This window comes from Lepisosteus platostomus, chromosome 2, assembly GCF_059453375.1.
Source record: "Lepisosteus platostomus isolate fLepPlt1 chromosome 2, fLepPlt1.hap1, whole genome shotgun sequence".
NCBI lineage: Eukaryota > Metazoa > Chordata > Actinopteri > Semionotiformes > Lepisosteidae > Lepisosteus > Lepisosteus platostomus.
In genome coordinates, this window is record NC_142612.1 from 2,911,300 (window position 1) to 2,935,865 (window position 24,566).

Here is a 24,566-nt window from a genome sequence, read left to right on the forward strand (position 1 = left end):
GCAGATTTCAGTCACCTGAAAACCACTTCTAGAGTCTAGAGACTAAACATTCTGAAGAGACCAAGATTAACTTTGAATAAGGCACAGCCCATTTCCAAAGCAAATGCACCATAAGCCAATTTTAGAATTTATAACAGATTTGCTTAAAATGTTAAACAATTCAGCATGCTGTCCTTCATTTTTTTTTACATGCATTTGGGGAGTCAAGTCACTGCTTGGTCTGTTGTAATTGGCAAAAAAGCACTCTTAGGGAAAAATGGATAAATGCCAAGTGTAAATGGCTGGAGAAGGCCACCTGTCCTTTATCATAATTGTACTGAAGCAAATGACAGAACAGAAAAGGGACATAAGGCTTCAGCTCATCTTAATACCTCAGATGTTTCAGGTGTTCAAAAACACAACAGGCCATATTTTTATAAAGATGCATTATTTTTAATGCAAAAACATAAACCAGCATTTTGTAAGGTTGGTAATAGCTTAAATACATTTTTATATTTGCAAAAATGAAGTGGACAGCCATTGCAACGTAAAAGGAAACATGAGCCACTTCAAACTTTATAATTCCAAAAGAAAAAGATTGACTGTACCCAGGTCACAGTGAAAAGGCAGAAGTAGCAAAACAAAAAAGCCTGAAGGGATGAAGGTGTTTCAACAAGCACCAAAGGTGGAAATCACTCGTATAAAGCAGTGACAATTCAAGGATAGCAGCAGGTCTCTTAAATTCTTTGAAAGAAGATTGTTAAATATTGGATCTTTGAAACTAACAAATGTTTACCTGTATGAATACATTAACACTACTTAAAATGTGTAGTGTGATTTGAGAGGTTTCCCCCCCCAAAGTTTGGTTTGATTTTACATGTTTGGGATGACCCACAGTTTCCTGCTGCCAAAGCTCATACACCCCAGAATCGTTAGTCTCTGCTGCACAGTGCTTACAGCTAAATTCATTAAATGGATATTACCATGCTGTCCTTTCTTCACTCCCCTGATCAAGAAGGCACTTGGCTTACTGCACAACCAGTGTCCATGAGGACACGCAGCATCACTTCACAAAGGAGATGTACAGGAACAAACTTTAAATGTAATGAAACTCGTGTGTATTCTTTAAATTTTAGGAGTCTTAAAGCAGTAACCTGAAAATATGCTTAAAGTTCCCTCCTAAATTCAGTCAATAACAGCCCTAACAGGTAAGCGTAGTTACTGAAAAATCTGAAATGAAACATTCCTACTAAAGCCATAATTTGCAGTAGATAAAATTAAGCTTCGTGGAGCATAACTATAACCCATGATACGCAGATAGAAATAAGAAGTCAAATACTTCTGACAAAATAAAGCCCAGGAAAAGTACTTACAAATCATTAGTTTAATGATCATGTTCTGTTTTCCAAGACGGATGCTCTACCTAAACATTCTGTATTCAATCTGGACTATGCAGGAATGCTTGCTTTCCTGTCGGGTATGAACTGGGCCACAATGACGTCTGCAAGTCAGACCCAGAAGCTTTAAAATAGCTGCAAAAAGGGGTCTGCAATGCAGACATTTTACAACATAGTATTCAGGGACAAAAGAGACTAACTGAACATCTAGGAATAAATGTTAAAACAGAACGGCTTCCAAGTCTGTGGAAAATGCCACCCTTCGATCTCAACACGATTTTTTTTATTTTTTGTACAATTGTCCAGAGAGCATTCAACAGACAAGCATGCGAGTTTAAAATGGTCTAGCGCTGCTTTAATTTAACTCCAATTCAGACAGATGCAAAAAGTTATTGTGCTGATTTTATAAAAGTTAGGCAAGACCAGACTTAACCGTTCAAATAAAAATGCACATAATTACCTCTTACTAGAACACGTATAGCCCAGTTGGGCACAAAACACAAAAACAAAGATCCTGCTTTGCAAGTACCTTGATCTCTTCAGAGAGAGAAACGCGAATCCCCCACTGCTCTCAACTGTCACACAAATGGTCACGCAGCCTGGAACAAGCCCCCAGCATGCCCTGCTGGTGCGGCCGTCTGACGAGAAGGCAGGGTTAGAGCTTTGGATTAATCGCCCGCCAGACGGGCTGAACCGCATGTTTACAAGTTTTTGTTCTGCAAACAAAAGTATTGCAGATAAATGTGCAACAGATCTTTAGACCTGGGTACTGCATAAAAATGACACTGAAGTTTGTAGGACATAGCTTCCGCAGGGATTTTAATGGTAATTTGGCGATAAATGATCAATTCTGCTCACAGTGCAATTTAAACAAAAAAGCTCTTGGGGAAGCATACTTCCCCCACATTAAGATGACAACCTCAAATGTAAAATTAGGAAAACACTTCCATCCATAGAAACATGGGAAATAAATATTATAGTAATTTACTGAAAGATTTCAACTAATCCCCCAGGAAGCTACAACTTGGACTCTTAAGGTCTAAGGTTTTGTGAATAACAGCCATAGAGAGAGGCTGCAGCTGTAACAACACCTGTTCAATTAAACTGTAATCGTAATAGAAGACGGCAGCTTCATATTGCATTTTAACCAACAGGTCAATCACTTCTGCCTGGAGAATCGTTACTCTTTAACCCAACGAGCTCCTGAACAAACTGGGACCTTCAGGTCACCTTACACAGACCCCTGGACACAGGATTAAATCTTGCTTGGTCATGCTGCTCTTGTAAAACATTTCGCCCCAAAGAAATGGTTATATGAAGGACGCGCCTCCTCGCCCATTCCCCTGTCTGGAGAGCGAGCTGTGGCCCTTGAGGCAGCTCTCCACCCCCCACCCCCCCCGCCTCTATCAATGCACTTGCTGAATGACGAACAAAAAATAAATAAACATCCATAAAAGGCAAAACTCAGAAGGTCTCTCTGCAGAGAAAATATTTGTTGTAAAATGGCGTGGGGCGGATTAACGGCTTGGTCCGGAAACGAATGATTCAGGGATCGGAAGCCCCCCGCGGGCTGTCGGTGCAGAACACCCCCCGCCCTCGCCTCTCCCACGCCGGCGCACGAGACCCCGCTGCTGACCCACTCCCGACAAGCTCCCCGAGCCCCTCGAGACACTCCAGACCCCTCAGACCAAACCTATGTACAGAGCTGGCACCAGCGCTGGACCCACATCGCCAGATCACAGCCCGTCTCCTGAAAGCGGTTAACATTCGGGAAGAGCGCTCTACTGGCCTTGGAAATTAAATTAACCCTCCCCATGCATTTCCTGTTACTTTAATCTCGTCTTCTGAGAAGCAAACCGCTGGCTCCGAGCCTTCAGACACCCGGGGTGTGGAAATGTCCCCCCCTCTCTTCGCAGTCAGCAGCCGGTGGAGGTCCGGTTCTTCCATAGAGCAAACATGGAGCTTTCTCTTCCTTACTGCAGCTGCACTCTATATGCGCTAATTAAAAGCTTAACCTGAAATAGAAAAAATAATGTCGTCTTCAGTCAGGAGACTAAATTCCTATGTGCAGCACTTAAATCACTGCAATATGAAACATTCCCATCTTAAAACGAAGCCTGGCTCTTACCTTTGCTGTTGGAGCTTCACACAGCCTTATAAAGAGTTTATTCATTCCTTGCACAGGGCTGAAGGAGTAAATGAAATGGCTGTCCTAGAAGACAGATGGAGGGGAAAAAAAGCGTTATCATTCTTTCACCCAGATTTGCATTTTAGCTGATCAGTCATTGCGGGTTTAAGATTTCACTGAAAACACCCCCAAAAAAATATCTCCAAAATACTAAAGTCAGGGGTAGGTCTCCATCGCAATATTGCACATTTTTAAGCAAACCATCCACTCCAATAAGACTTTCCAAAAGTGATGAGAGCAATGTTGCAGAGGTTCCAGTGCTCTTTTGTCTGGAAAGGACATTCCTAATCAATTATATCCAAGAAGGTCCATTCATTGCAAACCTGATTAGCAGGATATCCAGAAAATGAATGTGAACTGTAAAAGAATGGACCTTCTAGCCTAGCATCTTACTCCTTTACCACAATAGTCCTTCCACATTTCAGAACAAATGAAGGATTAGTTTTTATGATGAATTGCACAACCACAGAAAAGTGTGCACCATAAGCCAGTTGCTCACTATGGGAGGTAAGACAGCAATTCAATTACAAAACGTTATGCACAAGTGACTTATGTCAAGACTCGTTTTGCACAAGAAAACTGGAAGCACTACAACCTTGACAGCAAGGCCACACCTGACCTGTTGAGGATTGCATCACAAGAGCTTGGAACCACTTCAATTTTCCTTCATGGTCCTGTGTAAATGAGGAGAACGCTATGCTTACCAGAAATACAGGCAGCTGGAACTTATCATTGAGAACCACTGCTTGTACACTACAGGGCCCACACAGCCTCGCTGTGATCTCGTTGCCACCAAAGAAATTTGCGTGGAATATGAACAGGAGAATCCCAGACCCTGAAAAGGAAAAAATGCAACACTTCAGGTTCAAGCACTTCCCAAGACAATTCTATGGTCTCAGACTTTTCCCGAGATCTTTGACCTCTCGGAGTTCATCACCAGAAGGCTGCTTATTCCCAGTAAAGGTCGCAGCATCCCGAAGACTATTCCAAAAGGATAAAGCAGAAGGTGCGCCCTGGCTGGGACACACACACACACACACACGAAACGCCAAGCTGCCCAGCCGGCATGCCTCTGAAAGGTGGGTGGACACTGGACGAGTAACAAATTCCACACAAACTCCACGCAAGAATCCGGAATCAGGCGCTGCGGCACTACCCACAACACCACCGCCGCGCCACTGCTCCCCGAGTCACGCCAAGGTGAGAACCTGCAGAGACGCAGGCGGAGGACAGCCCCCGCCGCCAGGCATGGAGACACCGAGACAGAACTGCACGTCTGGCGGGAAACAGGGTTTTTTTTTTTAAATCCCCAATACAAGTCTTAGATTTGCATCACCTAGTTATTTACATGCGATTAATTTAACCAAAACAGCATTACGCACGTGTATTGAAAGCTTTCTCTCCGTACCTTCAGTTGGACTGTGGGATTTGTAGTTGAACTCCAGGGAAAAGTCCGGCCCCTCACAGAGTCTGTGGCAGGCTAAGGGGAACACGGGCTCCAGCAGAGCCAGGCGGGTCTCGAAGTAATCCCGGATGGTGTCCTCCGCCACACTCGACAGCCTGGGCACACACAGCACACCTCTCTTACCCCGAGCACGCTAGCTGTGCTTGCCTTTTGTGTACACGATTGTGAGAAGGCCCGGGCATGCGACACGAGTAGCGCACTCAGTAAGTCCTTTGTGGCATTTCCTGCCGGACACGGCAACACAAGCCAACGGCCAGAGGAGCTGCATCAGCTGGGCAGTTTTTCAAGAAGGTTTTTCAAGCTCACCAACAAAATAGAAACTTACTTAATGAAGCCATCTCAAAATATCCATGTTCTCATGCATTTTAATTCATTTGCCATTGTAAACTACTTCTAACGCCACATGATTATCTTAAATTTGAGAATCCGCCATAAACAACCGTTTTTCTCCACTACCATCACCCCCCAACATCCTTTTCTAGGACCAAGTTCTGCCTTGCTATGCCATAGGCTTGATACAGAGTGCACCCCAAGTTCCACCGAGGCGATGACAAAAGCACCACACGCCCCAGCGAAAGAGACAGGACAGGAAGCACTCACGTGTCCATGTGGGACTTGATCAAGTCGTACACCAGGACGTTATTGCTGAGCTTGGCGAAATGCAGTGCGCTGTTCTGGTGTTTGGACAGGATGTTGCAGTCGGCCCCATACTCCAGAAGGAGACGCACAATCTCAGCATTCCCCTTCCTGCATGCCTGAAAAAAATTAAATCCGGGATATAACATTGTGATTAAGCTGGAGTCTAGCCGCACACAGAAATATCCAGTAGTGTACAGCAGCTCCAGTTTACCAGGAAAATTAAGTACCTTTCACAAGCTAAAGAGTTTACCAGCTAAAGTTTTGCTGGCTAATACCAGTACCTTATGATTACATATTCACCTTCATTTAAACTTTCAGGAACCTATGAAAATCAATTCCTGCTGTTTTTATACTACAACAGATTCCTATTTATGAATTCATGTTCATTTTGTAGATCTCAATGCAATCTGAAAAGCTGAAGGGCTATACTTAAAATTTTGAAGACAGGCTTCAAAATTTAAAATTAATTGTACCCAGGGCTGCTCTGTAGAAAACAACAGTAATTACAATAATGAGGTTTGTTGCGTTCGCCAATTTACAAAAATATCCACATCAAAACCACTAACAAAATCTCATCTCCCCGTCTCTGCATAATCAAAAAGAGAATAAAAAACACATGATGTGTAGTAGGACATTTAAACAAATGCTGGTATACATTACACATAACAGATTCCCTACAAGCTGCCAAGTGCGCAATTTTACAATATCAATAGCCATTCTGATAATGCTACCAATTGGTGGTGCACCTTTATTTACTAACAAGTTCACAACAAACAAGCTATGGGAGAAGGCTCTACAGCCGAAACGTGGTTTTCTTTCTTCTCTTTCCAGCAGGGAATAAACCTTTACAGACAAGCTGTTACACGTGTGCGTTCTTTAGAAAAGGGCAGTCCCTAATGACTGCATTCGGGATTAGAATTTCACTGCAAGTTTAGTACATCACACAACTGGCGAGTCAAATAACATGTAGAACCCTTGTTTTGTGAGAATTGACTTCTAAAAGAAGCGAGACAACCCCTCCAGTTCACCTTCATGAGAGCGGTCTCCCCGCTGGACTGCTGCGCATTGACGTAGGCCCCAGCCTCCAGAAGAATCGCCACCGTCGGCAAAAAATTCTGATTTCAAAAAATCAAAAGGAAATGAAAAGAACTGAATGGAGTATCAAATCCAGGTACAATATACCTTCCCGAGCATATCCAAGTCATTCATTTCAGAAAAATGTATTCTTACATGTTAAAAATAGTTTAATACTGGGGGGGAAAAAAGCAAATGCTATTTAGAATAGCTTTGTATACACGCCTACAGACATGCTACGTGTGCAACTCAATGTGCAGTAGAACATTAGCAAGACCGATCAAATGACTGAATCACAGCTGCACGGGACAGAAGTTCAGATATTTTACAGTGCATGAAATTGGAAGGTCATGCACATGTCACAAGACTGACGGAAGAGCCACATGAATATCGTTATCTCAGCATCCTACACGGCGACCCCCAGCTCTCAAGGCATGAGCGGGCAGTCTTAGTGCCCATCGGATGCCTGAGCTGGCGGCAGAGAAGCCGTCTCCTCTCCCTGTTTGCGAGGAACCCGTACGGGGTCAGAAGCAAGACAGCATACCTTCTCGGCCGCGTGCATGAGCGCAGTGGTGCCGGCCTTCTGCCGGGCGTTCAGCTTCACGCCCTTCGTGATGAGCAGCCGCAGGATGTCGTCCTGTCCCCCCGCAGCGGCCAGCATCGCCAGGGACATGCCGCTGGAGTCCTGGGGAGCACAGCGCCGCGCCGCGCGGCACACGGTGAGCTCGGCAGGGTTTCACACTGAAGCAAGGCTAGGAGCGCACGCCAACAGCCAGAGCACTCATGTATCAAAGTCTTGATTTCCGTAGACTTCTGAAGTGCCTGGACTTTGCTACAGTTAACAATGTGGGAGAGTTGACTTGCAATAAATCAAGCTCCCCTCCTCCCCCCCACTCCCATTTTAAACATGAGACAACAACAAGACCACTCACTCATTCCAGTGAACTCACAAACTTGTGTACGCACATCATTGCTAACTCCCCCCCTAAATTAAAACAAGTACCTCCTGATCCAAATTATAATCCTCTTTAGAATTCAGGGCAAGTTTCACGGTCAAGTAATCTCCACTTTTCACGGACTCCCGAAGTTCACCTTAAAGAGCAGAAGAGAAAATAAATCGGTATCCATCTGTAAAAAGTTAACAGCAAAGCAGATGCTTTTTCTTCCAAGCAGGACATGCAATATCCTGAATCCGTCGCCGTCACTCACTGGATGATATAGTCGCAGCCGAGAGGATGTCATCTTGCCCATTCAGATGTTTCTGGAAGTCTTCCACGGTCATCCAGTCAAGTTTAAGGTCCATACCCAGATTTAGAACAGGCTGACCTCTGTCTGTAACAAAAGTGGAAAAATACATATCGATACGTCACAGGATTCATGTCGCAGAAAACAACCTCGCTTGCCAACAAGGGTCTCGTAATTTAAAAACCGAACCGCAAGATTCTAAAGCAAAAGGGTCAAAATAAAGGGGAAAACGCAATCCCTGCAAACCCCATGCTAACCAGTGTCCCCTGGTGTGATCGTCACATGACTGCACCGTGTAAAAAGAGTCGCTCGAGGAGACGGACAACACCGTGCCACAGAAACATGTCCGCGCCCACCGTCCCCAGACGGGCACGCGAGAGGCTTCGCAGCTCAGTGTGGTCAGCGGTCAGGGCGGTCAGCGGCGCTACCTGGGCCCTTGTCCGCATGAGCGAGGGGGTCCTGCGCGTCGTGGCTCTCGTCGCAGGCGATGTAGAGCCGAGGCTCGCTGTCCTCCCGCCTCCTCCTGCGCTCCCTCTGGACGCCGGAGCTCCACCTGCCCACCACCTCGTCCCCCGGCTCCGGGGACGCCACCGCCTCCGGCCTCCTCTCCCAGCGGTCCCGCGCGTCGCCCGCCCGCTCCTTGCGGTCCTCCGGCCTCTTCTCCCACGGCTCCGGAGGCTCGTCCGCCCGGTCGGGCCGCTCCTCCGCCTCGCCCGAGGGGCTCTGATCCACGTCGAAGCTGTCTCGCACCGCTGGGGCGCCTGGGAAGACGTTGCCAGGGAGGCAGACCATTGGTTAGGCCTCACACTGGTCACCAGCAGAGGTGTGCACAGGGACCACTCATCGCAAGAGTCCCCTTCGAACCTGTCCGGCGGTACAACTCACTACAGCGAATAGTGAATCATGCTGTTTTATTACTGTGCTTAAGGACATCAAACGTTCAGCAGGGACACCGATTACACCTCTTTCATGACATGCTGATAATAAGCATTAGTCCTGCGCTTTAGTTGGCAAGTCATGTCCAGGGAAACCAAGTTAAGGGGGGAATTCAGGACAAAGAAAATGGGAAAACAAAAATGCTAAATTGAAAAGACTACAATGGGCAAATCCCAGCATGCCCAAATTATCTCCCGGGCTTTAATATTTTATATAACCTTTGCTTACACTCTACAATCTTGGACTCTTTCCTGGTCTTCTCCACCTTCTCTGGCTCTGGTCTCTGAACAGGGACTTCCTTCACGGGCTTCATCTTCTTCTCTGGCTTACCTGGGGGCTACGTGAAAAAAACAAAACAATCGCTCACAGGTAAAAGACTGTTCCGCGTTTTGCTTTTATCTACAGAAACTAAATATTACAATATGGCGTTTTCTAGCTCATTACTTAGATGTACGTCAGCGGAAGATATAACGTTTACACCCCATCTTGGAACATTTAATTAAGTAATCACACGATTGTATGCATATCCTCCCTTTGGGAAAGATGTTTTACATACTTGCTAGCAATACATTAGGGGCCCCCAGATGACTTACTGGGCCTCTGCAAGCATCTGGTTTAGCTGTCCCACAGGTTCTAAAAGACTGACGGGAGCCCTGTCCCACAGTGCTCTCCTAAGAATCGCATTCATGGTGTGTGGAAGGGACCTACACTTGCGCCTGCTCAGGTTTTCAAGGATGCAGTACATGCGTTATTCTGGCAAGGAGGGGTGACCGAGCACCTCCAACCAAAAACTCCTTCCCTCCCACCAAGAGCAGGTCATCACTTGACCAGCCAGCGAGAACCACAACATGAATTAACTTCACTTCCGACCCCAACTCGAGCAGAGCAATGCAACAAACCACATGTGGAACAAGTGCTTTGTTCTCATCGTAGGAACGTAGCGAAATGTAAATTCATGCAGAAAATGAGTCAGAAAAAGTGAAATTGGTCATTTCTTAAAAAATATGAACTTTGTTTCTTTGGCAGCTGAAGAAAACCTTGGTTCACCAAACGCGAGGTACGAACATCTGAACAGAGCTAGCCGACGACACGCAAAGGCACGAGAAGATCGGCACACCTTGGGGGAAATCTTCGTTTGGTCCGCTTTGTCTTCCACGGCGGAGCTGGGCGTGTGGCTACTCAGCCTCCTGGGCATCCTGTCCTTCGCCTCGCACGTCAACAGAAACTTCTCGAACAGGTTGGGGGACTCCATCGGCTCCTCGGGCCTCGCGGGCTTGCCGGCGTCTCTCCCCTTCCCCGCGGCCCCCGAGCCCGAGGGAGGATCCAGCTTGGCCTCGTCCAGCTTGGCCCTGCTGGGGGCCCTGGGCGAGGCGTCCCGGGCTTTGCCTTTGCCTTTCTTCTTCACCGAGCTGCCCCCCTCGTTGGAGTCCGAGGAGAGGAACCCCGGCTCGTCCTCCGCCGCGCTCTTCGGGGCTTTGTGAGCCTTGGCCGCCGAGTCCGGTGGCCTGTTGGCCAGAAGCAGATTCTTGAGCTTGGCGTGGGTACTCTCCTTCCTCTGTAGCTGGCCCTCCGGCCTCCCACTCCTCTTCTCCTGAGCGGGCTCCTTCACTAGCAGGGCTTTCACTTTAGTCTCCCCCGGCTGCTGCGCCTTGGTTTTCTTGCAGGCGGCTTTCTGCTCTGGGGGTCCCTGCTCGGAGCAGGGGTCCGCGTCGCCTTGCGTCGGGAGAGGGGTCTTCTCCGAGGAGCTGGGCGCGACGCTTTCTGCGCCGCTTCCTTCAGTCGGCACGCTCATCGGCTCGGCCTGGGGCTCGGCAGCGTCTTCCCGAGGGGAGTCCTCCGCGGAGTCCGGCTGCTTCTCCGCGTCACTCCTGTGCTCCTTGGAGCCCTTATGCTTCTTCTTGCTCTTGCCGGGGTCCTTCCTGTGCTTTGCAAGACCTTTGGATTCTTCTTTCTTCTGCCTCTTGTTGGCCTTCAGCTCCTCCGCCGGCTCCACAGCTCTCTTCTTGGCCTTTGATGGCTTCCCAGCGTCAGCCACGGAGGCTGCCGATTCGCTGTCTCCCTCCTCGGAGTCCTTACCCTCGGGCCCGGCCGCTTGATCGGACCTGCTCTTCTTCTCCTTCTTGTCTTTCCTCTGACCGTCTGCGGCACTGTATCCTTCCTTCACCTTCTTTTTCTTCTTCACCTTCCTTGAAGGGGATTCCTTCCTGTCTCCCTCGCTCTCCGAGTCCGCATCAAACAGGTCGCTCTTCATGGGAAGCTTCTAAAGAGAGAAAAAGACCATAAAGGCGTCATGAATCTGTTGTAGTTCCTCCAGCTCTTTCCCCACCCAAGTTTAGCATGAATCTCCCAAATACCAAAGGCCAACAAGTATATATCTGCTCTTAAACCAAAAAGGATTGTTCTCGGCCTCAATTTAAGTCCAAGTTTGACAAAGGTTGAATTTCTTCTCTCAAAATCATAAGCACTGGCTGGCTTAGATAAATATCTTTTCTCCAGCTGCGGTTTTTGGAAGGTAGAAACTTCCCTGCAGAATGAGTAATGTCTTATTCACCGTGTTCCAGAAACTACAGCGAAAACACTGTTTATAAACATAAGCGTCTTTGAACACTCGTGCAGGCCTGGGATTTTTTTCTGTCCCATTTGGGAAGGAAGGCCTTTCACTGAAAACTTATCAGGTTTCTAAGGTAGTGAAGTGCAAAACCTTAGATCCAGTGTCAAGTGCTAATTTCATACTAAACACTGAGGACAATCAATAATAGCAGTAACTGGTTAAATAAAACTCATTCCTTCAAATAAAATGTTCTTTTCATTTAATTTTCAGATGAAGTCATTAAATTATATTTAAACTAAATATAAAGCCATTAAGTGGGCAAACACTCCTCTGCCTTAGGTATGTCAGCCATGATGCATAAATGGGACAAAGTAAATATACAGATACTAATGAACAGACAAAAAAACTGATACCAACTACAGGAAACCAGTGGAAAGGGATAGAATAGAGTTCAATTTGGTTAGCAGTAAGGTCAGGACACTTTTAAAAAAGAAACTGTAATAAACCAACAGGAACAGGAAAAGACTAAACTATCTAAAGGGGACCTGCAGATAAAGTGTTTAATAACCTACTTCATATATGACAGCAGAAATACTTGCTATCGTACCGGGCAGACAATATAGCTCAATAATTAGCACTGTCCATAAAGTCCTTTGGGCACGTATATGTTTTAATATTAATAATTTAGTACATGATATACCAGTGTTTTTTAGACCCTGTTTAAGGCATTGGATGCAGTTGTCAAAAAACTATCCAGGACAAATCATAAGCGTCTCTAAATGTTTAGGAGAAACAGCTGTTTGCAGAAGTCTAACTAAAATCGAATGTTGCAGCAGAACTAACAGTGACGGGTCCAACACTTCATCACGAATTCTATGAGAAAATCTATGGATCGAATGGTCCTTATTAGTAGGTCAGCAAAGGCAATCAGCGGGAAGCAAGAGGTGGCTAGCTGAAAAACCTGCAATTTAGGAAGACAAATACAATGCCAGGCATCAGCATTCTTTGCCAGTTTCTCTGAAACGTTTTCCTTTGATGAACAAAGAACTAGCCTGGACAAACTTTTGCCTTGCATTTGCATCAGAAAGTGGGACCACAGTTAAGCTTGGAGCCCTAACAGACACAGTAGAAAAAAACTATTACAAACAGACTCTACCTGGAGGCACACATCTACCATTCTATTCCAACTACCATCAGCAACAACATGAACAGAAGTCTGTCCATTGTGCAGCCAGGCTCCCATCTGAGAAGCACCTGGAGCTGTAGTAGTCACCAAGGACTGTACTGGTACTAACTGAACGCAACCAAGCTCATCACTTCATGTACTTTGCCATATTTATAATCTCAGTGCCCATTTGTGCTCAAAAGCAGGGTGTGACTCTGCACTACCATTCAATTCCTGCGCCGTTTTGACCTTCTCACTTGTTGCAACAGCTCGGATTTGTCATTTCGCTTTCGGTGCAACGTTCTAACCTCATTTCTTCAGCAGTACATTATGTCATTTTAACAGGTACTGAAGGTACTTTTTGTAGCAAGCAGTTAGCCATTTCCATTAGGGACAGCAACAAGGTAAAAAACAAATCCACCGCAGAGGGCTCCCAGGTGCCTGAGCTGGCACAGGCACGTGGTTGGTGCCTGGGTCACGTCTCTGAGCGCTGACGGAGGCGGGGGGAGGGGGGGCTGGGGGGGACAGTCTCCAGGGCCCTCAGGGCTCTTGCAGGCACGTGGTGCTGCTCTCCAGCTGGAGCCGAGCTGTGGCAAGGGGCTGCGCTTCCCGCAACGGGGCTGAAGGGCAAGCGGCCCGAGAGTCTGCCTACGCTCTCATCCTGTCAGGCCACAACCCCTGTGATGGGCCACGGGACACCGTAGGCTACATTAAATCCATGTGTAAAAAACAAACAAAAAAACAAAAACAAAAAAAAAATGGCGATTCTCAAAATTACAGAAAAAAACGAACAGGATCGGGCCCAGACCGGAGCTGGTCTGAAACTCGTGCAGAGTACCAGGAGAAGAATGCTAAACCCGGCAAGGGACAAAAGGCACTGGGCAGGATTCCAGCCACACATAGTGCGTCTTACACCCCCTCCCAGGCATTTCATTCTGTCCACGGGTACGAGTGTCCAGGAAAAAGGTATGCAGAGAAAGGTTAGACTTTCTACACATCTGCCCTTTTCATTTCAACGGCTCTGAGGTCCCGAGGGCACTATGGGTGGGGTCCACATGCCCACATTGGCGCACCTCCTTCTACCCCTCTAGAACAAGTACCGGCTCCTCCTGCGCTCCCAGGGCTTCCCTTACCTCCTGCGACGTGTCCGTCTGAGCCCCACTGGCTGCCACTGCCACCTGCTCCTCATCAGCTCCAATACTGACCTCGGGTGCCCATTCCTGCACTGTACTACAGCTTACTGCCTGCGTTCTCTCCACCTGTGCACCCTCCACCTGCATTTTCCAAGATGTGAGAAGGATTAGAACGGCGCCGCTTCTCGACTGGCGCTTCAGCTTTCAGCGAGACAGAACCCAGGCTTCCAGAGCAGGAGCTGGCAGCAGAGAACCTCACTATCTCCACGAGATAACAGCATGTAAGCTTTGGGGCGCGGCTGACCTACCACCCCTCCCGAGCTGCTCAGGTTACAGAGTTCTGCTTTAGACCAGCTGTCCACAGTCACTGGTGCCTTTCCACTATGCACAGGCTCATGGGCCCTGATGCACAAGACCCCTGATCTTTCTGGGTTAACATGACAAGTGCCTCCGTGCTGCTCTCCGCTGCGGAGTTTAAATAACCAGATCTGCAGCACAAACCACACCAACCTGCGCGCCATCCCTGGATTCTAATTCCTACAGAAGGGGGAGAAAATTCACTGAAGTGCGACATGAAAAAAAGAGAGAAAACGTTAGTCACAGGCACAGTAACTTGCTTGACTTAACTTTTGTTTCCGAGATTCAAACCTTGAGCTGTCAAAATGAGCATGGCTGACATCATACCCAACAGGATAAAAAAGGCTAAGACGGTGCCCACTGCGATTTTCCACCCAAAGCCAAACGTTGGTTTGAGGTCTGAATAAGCAACGTTGCATTATTCATTATTGCAGAGCATAACTCACCTTCTGAAGCATTTCTAAGGCCTGTGAGCAATCTGGGAATTTGCTTGAAATTGCTCCACACACTCTCTTGTATGGCTATACAGAGGTCAGGTGCAGCTGCCATTAAGCTTGCACCCAAAAATGAATAAGATCACCAGTGAATAACTGGCTATAACCTTCTTGTACATATTGCCATTTAAATCCCATCATTTGTCCCAGTCTGAGACAGCTCCACAGAGAGGAGAAGGTGTGATTTTGTTGTTTACCCATTGGGAAAATGTCAAGTAGCCTTGATAATTATGTCACTTTTTTAAAGACCCTACATGCATTGAGGGGGAAAAAAAAAAAAAGAACTCTTCCTTACCATATTGTCCTTCTTTGCTTTATTTTCACCCAGCTTCCTCTTGAAGGTCTGCAGCACCTCGTCGCAGTCCTCCAGGTGAGACTCGGGCTCCCAGGTGTCGTCTCCGGAGGAGTAGCCCTTCCAGCGCACTCGGTACAGGACCTCCCCCTACCGCGCGGGAACAGAGGCGGGTCAGCCGGATGAAGCCCTCGCCGCGCACTCCTCCCTGGGGACCAGGGCCACTTGACATTCTCTTGACATACGCCACAGGACACTCACCAACGCCACATCAAGGTCCCCGAGCACCTTCATTACAACAGATCAAACCAAGGTGTTATCGCACGAATGCGACCACGTCGGCAAGAGAGCACGCACGGGGGAAAAAAAAAAACTGTGGAAGGAAGTGCACTGACAAACGAGAGGAGACATCTTTATGAAACAGAAGGGTGGGATGCCGAATAAGACTGCTCCAGCAACACAGCTGGCTGATACCCCGGCTTCTTTCAAGAAAGGTATGGACAGGACCTTTTGATTAATCGGCTTTTAACTGCAAAATGGGCTGAAGGGCCTCCTCTTGTTGGGAGGTTTTCTTCTGTGCTCATCCTTCCTATTTATATCCACATCGAAGGGATGGAGGAGTGCGGTCAGTCGCCGCCCTCTGAAAGAGACCACGAGGGCAGATCAGAACTGCAGGGGCCCTCCGGTACTCTGATCTCACTACTATAGGGGCTCTCTCTAGACCTGAGCAGCTCTCAGGAAGGTTTCTTTAAAAACATGAAGCCTAACTGTAGGGTTCACGTTTTGTTTTGTTTTTTTTACACAGAGTGCTTGCCACACACAGCCCCGCTCTCTCACTGCAGCCTCAGCTCAGCGAGAGAGCCCCCCCCCCCCCCCCCCAGCGGATTATAAGGGCTTCTGGGACTCGGCAGACAGGACCTCAGAGGTGCAAGCGCCTCATCTGCCGAGGGCAGACGAGCTCGGAAAGGCGGGGCGGGGCGAAGACTGGCTCGCTGCCAGACTCCCCGGCTGTAGCTCAGGCCCAGCGCCGCCACAGGCCCTGCTAACCTCTCTGCTCCACCAGCTCCCGCGGTCCTGGGGGTCTCTTCTCGCCACCCAGGCTTCAAAACACCCCCCCCCAACTCCCCAAGGCATCCGCAGCCATCTGCCACGCGCAGAGTGCGTCGGCGCAGCCTGCCTTGGCAACAGGAACCCCTCCAGATTAGCGGCTGCTGCACTCGGAGGCACACCCCGACACTTCTTCCCAGGGGCCCGAGCCCAGACACAAAGAGAAGGGCCCCCCGGGCTCCCTGGCACAGAGCACGGCAGGTGTGGCCACGGCCCTCCCCGTCCACGCCGGCGAGGACGACTCGTCCGCCCAGAGGCCGTGTCAGTGTCCCAGCACCCTCGGCGATCTAGGGTCGAGCAGGGCTCAGCGGGGCTGTATACTAAAGAACACTGCACTGCAGAAGATAAAAATAAGGAAACACCGTGCACCGCGGAGAGCGAGGGAAAACACGCGCCAGGCTACAATGCGAGGGACAACAACAGTCTCCCACACCGTGCCAACTGAAAGAGTACTGGGCTGGAGACTCAGAATAGGGCAGAACTTCCATCGGCTGCAGAGCCCCGAGACGCACCACCTGGCGGGCAAAGGTCCGTTGTGAGCGAACTTGCTCCAGAGGAAACCTCACTCCCTGCGGGTTCTCCTGGGATTGCAATACTATTTACGCATTGAAACCGACTGGGGTGGATTGCAGGGGAAACCTGTAGCCCTGGCAGCAGCAGCGGCACTGTAAGACACTCGGTCATCTGGAGAGGGGTGGCGAAGGCATCGCCGAAGCAGCAGGTGGTGGGGAGGCCGAAGCAGGTGGCCAGGAACGGGCACAACCCTTCAGCACCCACTCCGAAGAGCGGGGAGACTCCGGCTCTCCGGTCTTCCTGTCGGCTCCACCCTTTAAAAGCAAGCAGGGGGCTTTGCCCTGCACTGGGGTGGGTTCAAAAATAAAACTCGCCATCTTTCACTCTTCGGGGTTCAGGGACTTTTAAAACCCCATGAACGTCCCTCTTCTGCCCGGGTGTCAAGTTTAACAGGAAGCCGCCCTATAAGTATTAGTGGTCTTACCGAGCCGAAGACATTAAAACGAATTTGACCCCCCCCAAGTGACAAACGCATACTGTACAAAACACGTCGCGTAGAGCAGCAGGGCCGTTGACTACAGCTCGTCTGGACTGTGCGCTTGGGAAAATGAGCGGCGGGTTTATATATGTGTGTGTGTGTGTGATAGGGGCTCGGCACTGGACACCGGTCAAGACACGGGAAGGACCGACAGACTGACGAAGCATAAATCCAAACGTGACGGCAATCCAAACTGCGGGGCAAAAATCAACCCCCCCGCCCCCAGCGGTCCGCTCTCACAGCCACCCGGCTGACCGAGGAGTCCTCTCTGTCGCCTGCCCTGACCCGGGCCGCCGCAGTATTAACGTGTGACACATCCCAGTTCACCGATTAACTCTTCAAAACCCGGGGACGGCTGCATGCACAGCGGGGAAAACCACAACAACCACCACAGCCACGACGACGACAACAGGAGGGAATAAATAAACAACAACCTATAAACAGAGAGACGAAGACTCTCTCTCTCTCTCCAGGCAGGACAGAGCCCGGGAAGTGACCCCTGCGGTACGGGCCTTGGAGCCCCAGCTCCGCCTGGCTGCGGGCTCCCAGACACGGACGCCGGGCCGCCCCGGGCTCCGGGCCGGGCTCCGGGCTCACCTTGGAGGTCCTCATGTCGATGATCTGCTCCACCTCGAACACGTCCCCCTCCTCCTGCCCGCCGTCGCCGGGCTCCGACCGCTCGGCCGCCCCCGCCGAGTGCTCAGCCATCTCTCCCGCCGCCTTCCTCGCCTCCCTGTTTCTTTTCCTCGCCTCCTCCTCGTTGTTCTTGCTCGTCTTCTTCCCTTCTTTTTCAATGAACTTGCGCGGCCGCCGCACGTCTGCGCCACAGCCGACCGCCAGGCCTGCCCCCCAGCCGCGACCAACTCGAGCCTCTGGCCCTCAGGGGGCGGGACGGCCGCGCCGCAGGGGGGGCGGGGAATTATGGGCGGCAGATAACCAATGGTAGCGCGCATGGCGATGAATGACGCCGCTGGGTGGCCTATCAGACAAGGAGATGAGAAAGTAGGCGGGAATCGGCGGCGGCCGGACGCCTCGACCAATCGCGGGGCAGCTCGCGGACCCCGCTGTCGCAGTGTAGCGCGAGCTGCGCCCCTGGGGGTGGCGCGTGGGGTGCTCTCGTGAAACCCCGAGTCGAGCACAGATCACGGAAGTTTCCAAACCCTCCCGGCTGAGATCGGGCAGGTTTTGCTGAGTTTTGTTTTCGCAGAGGATTCGCAAAGCTCGTTCTGAGACAGAGTGGGGATTCCGGGAGAAACCAGCCTTTGCTTTGCGTTCTGGCGCGCACACACACACACGTATATATAAATTAGTGCAATTCATTGTGAAGCGAATAAACACCCAAAATATTGGGTCAGTAGGGAATGAAACATTTTAAACGACATGAATAGAACGTGATGCTTTACAAATGAAGTGTGCGGCGACGGAGGACATCAGCATTCTCCGCAGGGAGAGGGCTGGCCTGAGACCTGTGCGTCCGGGTGTGTGCGACACGCGTGGGGAGGTGACAGACTGAACACACGGGGAATAACAGGATCACGTGTCGAACAGCGGCGTGTGCAGTAACCAGGCACGGGAGCGAGCTGTGAGAGCATGCACACCGAACGGGCATGAAATCCGGCGCGTATTAAAACTGCAGAATCACGGTGCACAACATGCACTCAATAGGAATTTGAGGGGCGTTGATTTATAGGTATTTTAGGTGTCAGTTTTTATTATTGTGTTTCTGGAATCTGCGACGACATTTTACGTGTTTTGAAATGGTGTGTCAACCACGAACCCCCGATAGATCGAGCACTCTGGGGTTTGATCTGACGCCGGCAGGCGCGGTTCTGGTCCCGGTGTCGAGTCCGGTTCAGTGTAACCCTGGAAGTCCGTAACCCGCCAGATCCGCGCTCCCAAAGCTCTCCGGGACCTGAATCACACCGGCGGCTCCAGCGTGTGTTTATATCGGGTTCTGGGTGTCTTCCACGCCTTAGCTAGGGACCAGAGTCGTGTGACAGGTGACTGCAGGCCCCGGGCGAGTGACAGGGAGGAGGGGCAGAGCGGGAAGGCGGGGCGCGTCTCTTATCCTAATGTTTTGCTTAGCAATCATGCTGTATGTGCGGGGTGAGAAGAGTCCTGCGAGATGTCCAGGGGACACTGAACTGGGAACCACACCGGCTCGCCGGCCACTGGTCTCCCTGAAGACCTGGGTGTGTACGGACTGGGAACAAGGCGCGTTTCTCCCAGCGCCGCCACGATCTGGCCCAGTCAATTTACAATACAATATTAACCCCTTCATACAAGTATTGGTATGGGGGTGCTGTAGGTTCGCTGGACGCGGTCTGGTTACATCTAAAAGGTGGGAGAGTATTTCAAAAACAACAATGCGGACGTGCTCTCCATTGTTCCTGGAAGTGGTGTTGTTGAACCCGTATTTTGAATTGTTGCGGAAGACATCCTGAAGAAGAAGCAGAAATATCCTAAAACCAGCAGCTCAGTATCTAGCAGGTGCGGTCCATCAGATGAGACGTTGAAGTGACGCTGAACCGTCCCCGTTGTCCTGCCGAATTTAACTTTCGGCCTGCACAATCTGCTGATTAATAAATAAAATACCAGGACAGAAGGATCTGTTTAGGGGAGTCGGTTTATGGTAATTGGTAACAGAAATAGACCAAGAGTATTGCAAATCATCGTTCAAAGCCGATGTTTTTGAAAACTTTCTCGATCCCCTCTGTTTGAACTGTATTGTTCAAAGCAGAGGAGCCTGGGATCTTCGAGATATTTAGGCATTTGCCCGTAACAACTGTCTGCTGTTGTTTTTTTTTTTGGTTTCTCCGTGAAGATAAAAAAAAACCCAATCGCCTTCACACAACTCTTTACCAGCGCTATGTCCGCGCAGCCGAGGGCGCTCAGGATTAGCAATGGATCCCAGAACGCCCGGAGGCGGCGCGACGTCACCGCCGACGTCATCAGCGCTGCGCCTCCTGCTTGGCTGTTGGTTTTCAAAAGTGCGCGCAGGTCGCTCCCCCGTTTCAAACCGAGGAGCGGGGAGCTGCGCCGCCGACATGGAGAGCACGCTAACGGGGATCACGCTGAAGGGCAGCGCCGAGCTGGTGGCGGAGTTTTTCTGTGAGTCGGAGGCGTCATTGGTGATATTGGGTGGGGGGGTGGCGGCGGCGGCGAAAGTTAGCCCCCGGTGCGAAGGAACAAAACAAACTCGGTAAAATAGGAACCAGGCCTTTGTTTCTGCCCCGTCGAGGGTGTGAGTGCGGATCTACCTAGCTGCATTATTAAAAGGAGTCGGGAGCCGTGCAGCGGAAGTTATCGACTTGTATCACGCTTCACTGAACAAAAAAAAAGTCGTGGGAAGCTTTTGTCTAACTATTCGGTGTTTGTGGGATTTTAAGACCCCATGCGCCAACTAATTGGATGAAAAAGTGCCCCCCCCCCCCCCCCGTCATGTCATTGCACCATGAATAAGAAACAGCCCCTTCTGAAAACCCCAGAGCACTGAGTGCTGTACACAGTTTTTAAGAGCGAGCTAGCGTTTGGGAACTGAGAGGTACGACATGCACAAAAGTGTGTGTTTAGTTCCTGTGGCCGGCAGAGGAATCCTTCTCCGTTGGGCCCCTGGGCGAGGCCCTTAACCCCAGCTGCTCCAGGGGTGCTGTATAAATGGCTGACCCTGCGCTCTGACCCCCAGCTTCTCTCCCTGCCTGTGTGTCTCATGGAGAACAAGCTGGGGTATGAGATAAGACAAATTCCTAATGCAAGAACTTGTATATGGACAATAAAGTGATCTTCTCTTTCGTCATCGCTGGTTTTCGCCACGTCTAGGTCCGGGATGTCTTTGAGCTGACCCGGCCGTGTTCTGTTTACAGGACCTGCGATGCGCCAGTCCGTCTCCTGTTATTCTTTAGAATTACGGATTCTCGGCCCAAAGACACGAGGGAGGTGTCTTGCGTGCAATAATAGGTCGATTAGCCAGTCTCCAGAAACTGCGTGTAGCTCGCCTCGTGTATTTTTGTGGTTTGGCGTACTTAAAATGGAACTCTTAATATGCAATGTTTAGGTTATGGTACTCTGAACTATTTTTTTAAAAATGGACCTTCTCATTTTTCACAGCGTTTGGCATCAACAATATCTTATACCAACGAGGGATTTACCCTCCAGAGACGTTTACCCGAGTCACTCACTACGATATGCCTCTGTACGTGACGACCGATCCCAAGCTGAAGAACTACTTGACCAATGTGGTGGGACAGCTGAAAGGTAAGTCGTCTTTCCAGGCTTCTTCAGAATCGGCAATGAAACATGAAGACTCGGTGAAATGGTGTTTGGAACAGGGAAGGGGGGACGCACTTTGATTGACTCAGAGCGGAGGAGGAGTGTGGATGAAGGTGCCTCGCCACAGTCTCGTTCCAAGACACTGCCGGATGAGATCCTCGGGTGTGTCAGTTAGGACATGACCGTTGCGGGCCATGTGACGTCCTCTTATTTCTCATGTCACTTATAGAAGGAATTGACAAGCTACGGCGAAAACCAAACAGAAAATTGAGTAAGAGTGTTTAATACGCAGGAACATACAGGCAGATTTTGCTCTTTAGGCTGGGACACTTGGATCATTTCAGTGGCATTTCTAAACCACACTGGGGTGAAAGAGGGACGCCGAGCTCTGGCAGGAGTGACAGGCGGCGGCTTGCCGGGTCCACTGTCGAAACAGGCGGCGCACGCCTGTCCACACGGGCACGCTCGAGGGAGAGCAGCAGTCTGGGTACATGTGCTGCTGGCTCAACCAAGCGCGTAGCGCCTCTGTCCTGAAATGAATCGCACTGTGCGCTGGGAGTCTTGATCCCCTGAACGACTTGAAAGGCAACGCGGCTTGTGAAAAAAGAATCATGCGCTTCCCTTAGCCAAGTGTGCCTGGATTACTCCTCTGTAAAGCTGTGCCAGAGAGCAGAGAATTCACGTGCCCCTAGTTATACCAGCCACGGGGGTTTATGGTTAGAAATCACGTACACGTTGGGGATGATCAATAATTATTTCAGTGATTGACAGAACCACTCGGTCAATTCCTGATTTTCACCAGTTTCGTAACCCCCCCCCGTTTGTAACACTGTCCTAACCCAGACAGAAGCATTGTGGTACAAAGGGCACTTCTGTTGGGTTGACGTTGTTTGTGCCTTAAAGGAGTTTGGATTATTGAATCTTGGTATTCTCTGTTTAAGACCAAAAAGGTGAGCACCCTGTCAGGGTAGGGTGCTTTTTTAAACCTGGGAATGTCTGGTTGCTTGTCTCTGGTCTGTGCAGTAATGTCTATTGTGCAATGTTGAGACAAAAATTGTACAATTGTAGTCAAGGCTTTAGTAATGCATTGCTCAACCTCTTGATTTAAACTTCCCATACTTAACTATATATCCCAATGTTTACTGTTTTCCTGAAAAATAGCAGTGTTCTTCTGTGTATGTTACCAAGTAATAAGCTTGACTCATGAATACTGGAAGTGTAGGTTATTTGCAGATTTTCTTGAATCTGTTTTTGCCATGAAGCTGTAAGCCGTGTTAAGTATGGTATGAATCTTTGCTGGTTTCTGTTCAAGTTCTTAATTAGGGGCAAGTTCAAACACCACGTTTCACCTGGCTTGTGTACCTCTGGAAGGAGCAGGCCCTGGAGGCTTGTCGAACCTGAAATGGGTCAGATGTTTTGCAAGTGGGAGGCTTGTTGTGTTTTGAAAGTAGTAAACATTAAGCACTTTCTACAAACCGTATGTCAACATCTTTCTTTAATTTAAAGACTGGCTAGTTGACTGCACCGTACAGAAGCTAGTCATCGTCATTATAAGCCTGGAAACCAATGAGGTCCTGGAGCGATGGCAGTTTGATATTCAGTGTGACAAGACTGCAAAGGAATCAAGGTATTTAATAATTTAATGGAGGAAAGGGAACTAATTTTTGTATGGCTTCTAAAGTAACACCAATGTGTCAGAATTCCCTTAACCAGTTCTGATTAAAGGATTGCTTAAACTAAATAATTTAAGAAAACTCAGTTGTAAAGCATTTCTTACTTATGAATTACAATGTTGTCCAGATGTCTTGGTTTAGGAAGTGTTTGTGCTATTCTTCAGTCAAGGTAGTTGTAATATCTCGTGTTCAATTTCCAGGGTATAAACAACTTGTTGAAATCAAAAGGTCTTTGTGCTTCAGTGTGGGTTATTTTTTGTTTTATATCACTCTGCATTTAGAATACTGCTTTTTTCTTGTTTTACAAACAGCTGTCCACGAGAAAAATCGATTAAAGCCATCCAAAAGGAAATCCAGATCATCATCAGACAGATCACTGCCACTGTAACCTTTCTGCCCGTCTTGGAAACAGATTGTAAGTACTGACAGTGGTTGCATTTGATGTTTTCACCGTGTGGGATTCTCTCAATGCCAATTTTTAGGGAAATAAATTTTTAATTTTCCAGTGATTGTGTGTTAAGGTTGTGCAAAAACGGTTTGATGCTGCGGCACATTAACTACAAGAATACACTACCGTAAATTGTAATTGACCCAGTGCCAGCATTTTAGTTGGAAGTTCTCATGCAAAGGCAAAAGCGTGTCAAGCTCCAGAAGAGTGTTCGTAGGATTTACGAAGTTCATAAAGAAGGATGAGATTAACTGATGAGAGCCCTAGAAAGAGAGGAAGAGATTTGGGAATTGATGAGGACACTTCACTTGGCTGTAAAATTGGGCATCTCCTACAGCATGTAGCAAAAATACGAAGTACAAAGAGGCACATGGAATTGTCAAAGATTTAATTGTAAAAGCCTTGCAAACTTTGCAGTGCAGGTGTCTTCCATATGGATAGATGCCTTCCTTTAACGTGCAAAAAAAATATCCGATGCTTTTTTGGAAGGTGAATACAGAGTACTACTTAAAGACTTGAATTGCGAGTTTGCTGGTTTTTACATTCCAGGTGCGTTTGACCTCCTGATCTACACAGACAAAGACATGGAGGTACCAGAGAAGTGGGAGGAGTCTGGTCCACAGCTAATCGCCAAATCGGAACAGGTGCTCCTCCGTTCCTTCGACACTGCAATCCACAAGGTGTCCAGCGTGGTCACTTTCAAAAGAGTTGATTCCGTGTAGCCAGCTGAGGAGGAATTGTGTACATAGTCTCGAATCCCTTTGAATGTCTTTTTCTTTTACTATTGTATGTATTTCAACTGTCATTCTTTTCATGAATTTTAGAACGTGGTTCTAAATGTCTTAATTAAGTAAAATAAATACAAACCGAAAATCCAGTGGGTATCTTGTGTTGTGTTGCAGCACTTGATTGTCGTCGAGCTCTTGGAAGGGGGTTTGACTTGAATCTGTTTTTTTACTTATACAGTATGTTTGCCACGCATGGAGATTTCACCAGTGTTGTTTTAAGGCCTGGCTTCATCCAGTTCCAGAGGGTGACGTGTACCCTGTAAAACTGTAACTGTAAGTGTTCGAAGTGCAGTTCGTGTAAAGAGCTTTGCACTG

General features: G+C 48.7%; 2 protein-coding genes across 3 annotated transcripts; one reads left to right on the forward strand and one right to left on the reverse strand.

The window, feature by feature from the left end:
* Positions 1 to 410: 410 nt before the first annotated feature.
* mphosph8 (M-phase phosphoprotein 8) lies at positions 411 to 17,978 on the reverse strand. Of its 2 annotated transcripts, XM_088645427.1 has the most exons (15): positions 17,671 to 17,978; positions 14,919 to 15,065; positions 13,773 to 13,913; positions 10,041 to 11,183; positions 9,152 to 9,260; positions 8,416 to 8,748; positions 7,952 to 8,074; positions 7,746 to 7,834; positions 7,287 to 7,427; positions 6,697 to 6,783; positions 5,630 to 5,784; positions 4,973 to 5,124; positions 4,269 to 4,399; positions 3,505 to 3,588; positions 411 to 3,391 (listed from the first exon to the last, which is right to left on the reverse strand). In XM_088645427.1, the coding sequence occupies exons 1-15, from the start codon at positions 17,779 to 17,781 to the stop codon at positions 3,350 to 3,352; spliced, it is 2,988 nt and encodes a 995-aa protein (XP_088501553.1). In that variant the 5' UTR covers positions 17,782 to 17,978; the 3' UTR covers positions 411 to 3,349. The 2 variants fall into 2 exon arrangements, with proteins under 2 accessions (XP_088501553.1, XP_088501562.1); XM_088645436.1 differs by lacking the exon at positions 13,773 to 13,913 and having other exon boundaries at positions 17,671 to 17,977.
* Positions 17,979 to 20,024: 2,046 nt separating this feature from the next.
* Positions 20,025 to 24,340, forward strand: mad2l1 (MAD2 mitotic arrest deficient-like 1 (yeast)). The gene is made up of 5 exons (XM_088645646.1): positions 20,025 to 20,184; positions 21,181 to 21,327; positions 22,849 to 22,969; positions 23,327 to 23,430; positions 24,013 to 24,340. The coding sequence occupies exons 1-5, from the start codon at positions 20,121 to 20,123 to the stop codon at positions 24,183 to 24,185; spliced, it is 609 nt and encodes a 202-aa protein (XP_088501772.1). The 5' UTR covers positions 20,025 to 20,120; the 3' UTR covers positions 24,186 to 24,340.
* The last annotated feature ends 226 nt before the right edge of the window (positions 24,341 to 24,566 follow it).

Bases quoted from the DNA above. Each gene is read 5' to 3' on its own strand.
- mad2l1 (XM_088645646.1), top strand. From the start codon at position 20,121: ATGGAGAGCACGCTAACGGGGATCACGCTGAAGGGCAGCGCCGAGCTG. The intron at 21,328-22,848 runs GTAAGTCGTCTT...TTTAATTTAAAG, and splicing joins TGTGGTGGGACAGCTGAAAG to ACTGGCTAGTTGACTGCACC. The intron at 22,970-23,326 runs GTATTTAATAAT...TTTTACAAACAG, and splicing joins AAGACTGCAAAGGAATCAAG to CTGTCCACGAGAAAAATCGA.
- mphosph8 (XM_088645427.1), bottom strand. From the start codon at position 17,781: ATGGCTGAGCACTCGGCGGGGGCGGCCGAGCGGTCGGAGCCCGGCGAC. The intron at 7,428-7,745 runs GTACTTGTTTTA...TGTGCTCCCCAG, and splicing joins ATTATAATTTGGATCAGGAG to GACTCCAGCGGCATGTCCCT. The intron at 5,125-5,629 runs GTGAGTGCTTCC...GTGTGTGCCCAG, and splicing joins ATCAAGTCCCACATGGACAC to GCTGTCGAGTGTGGCGGAGG.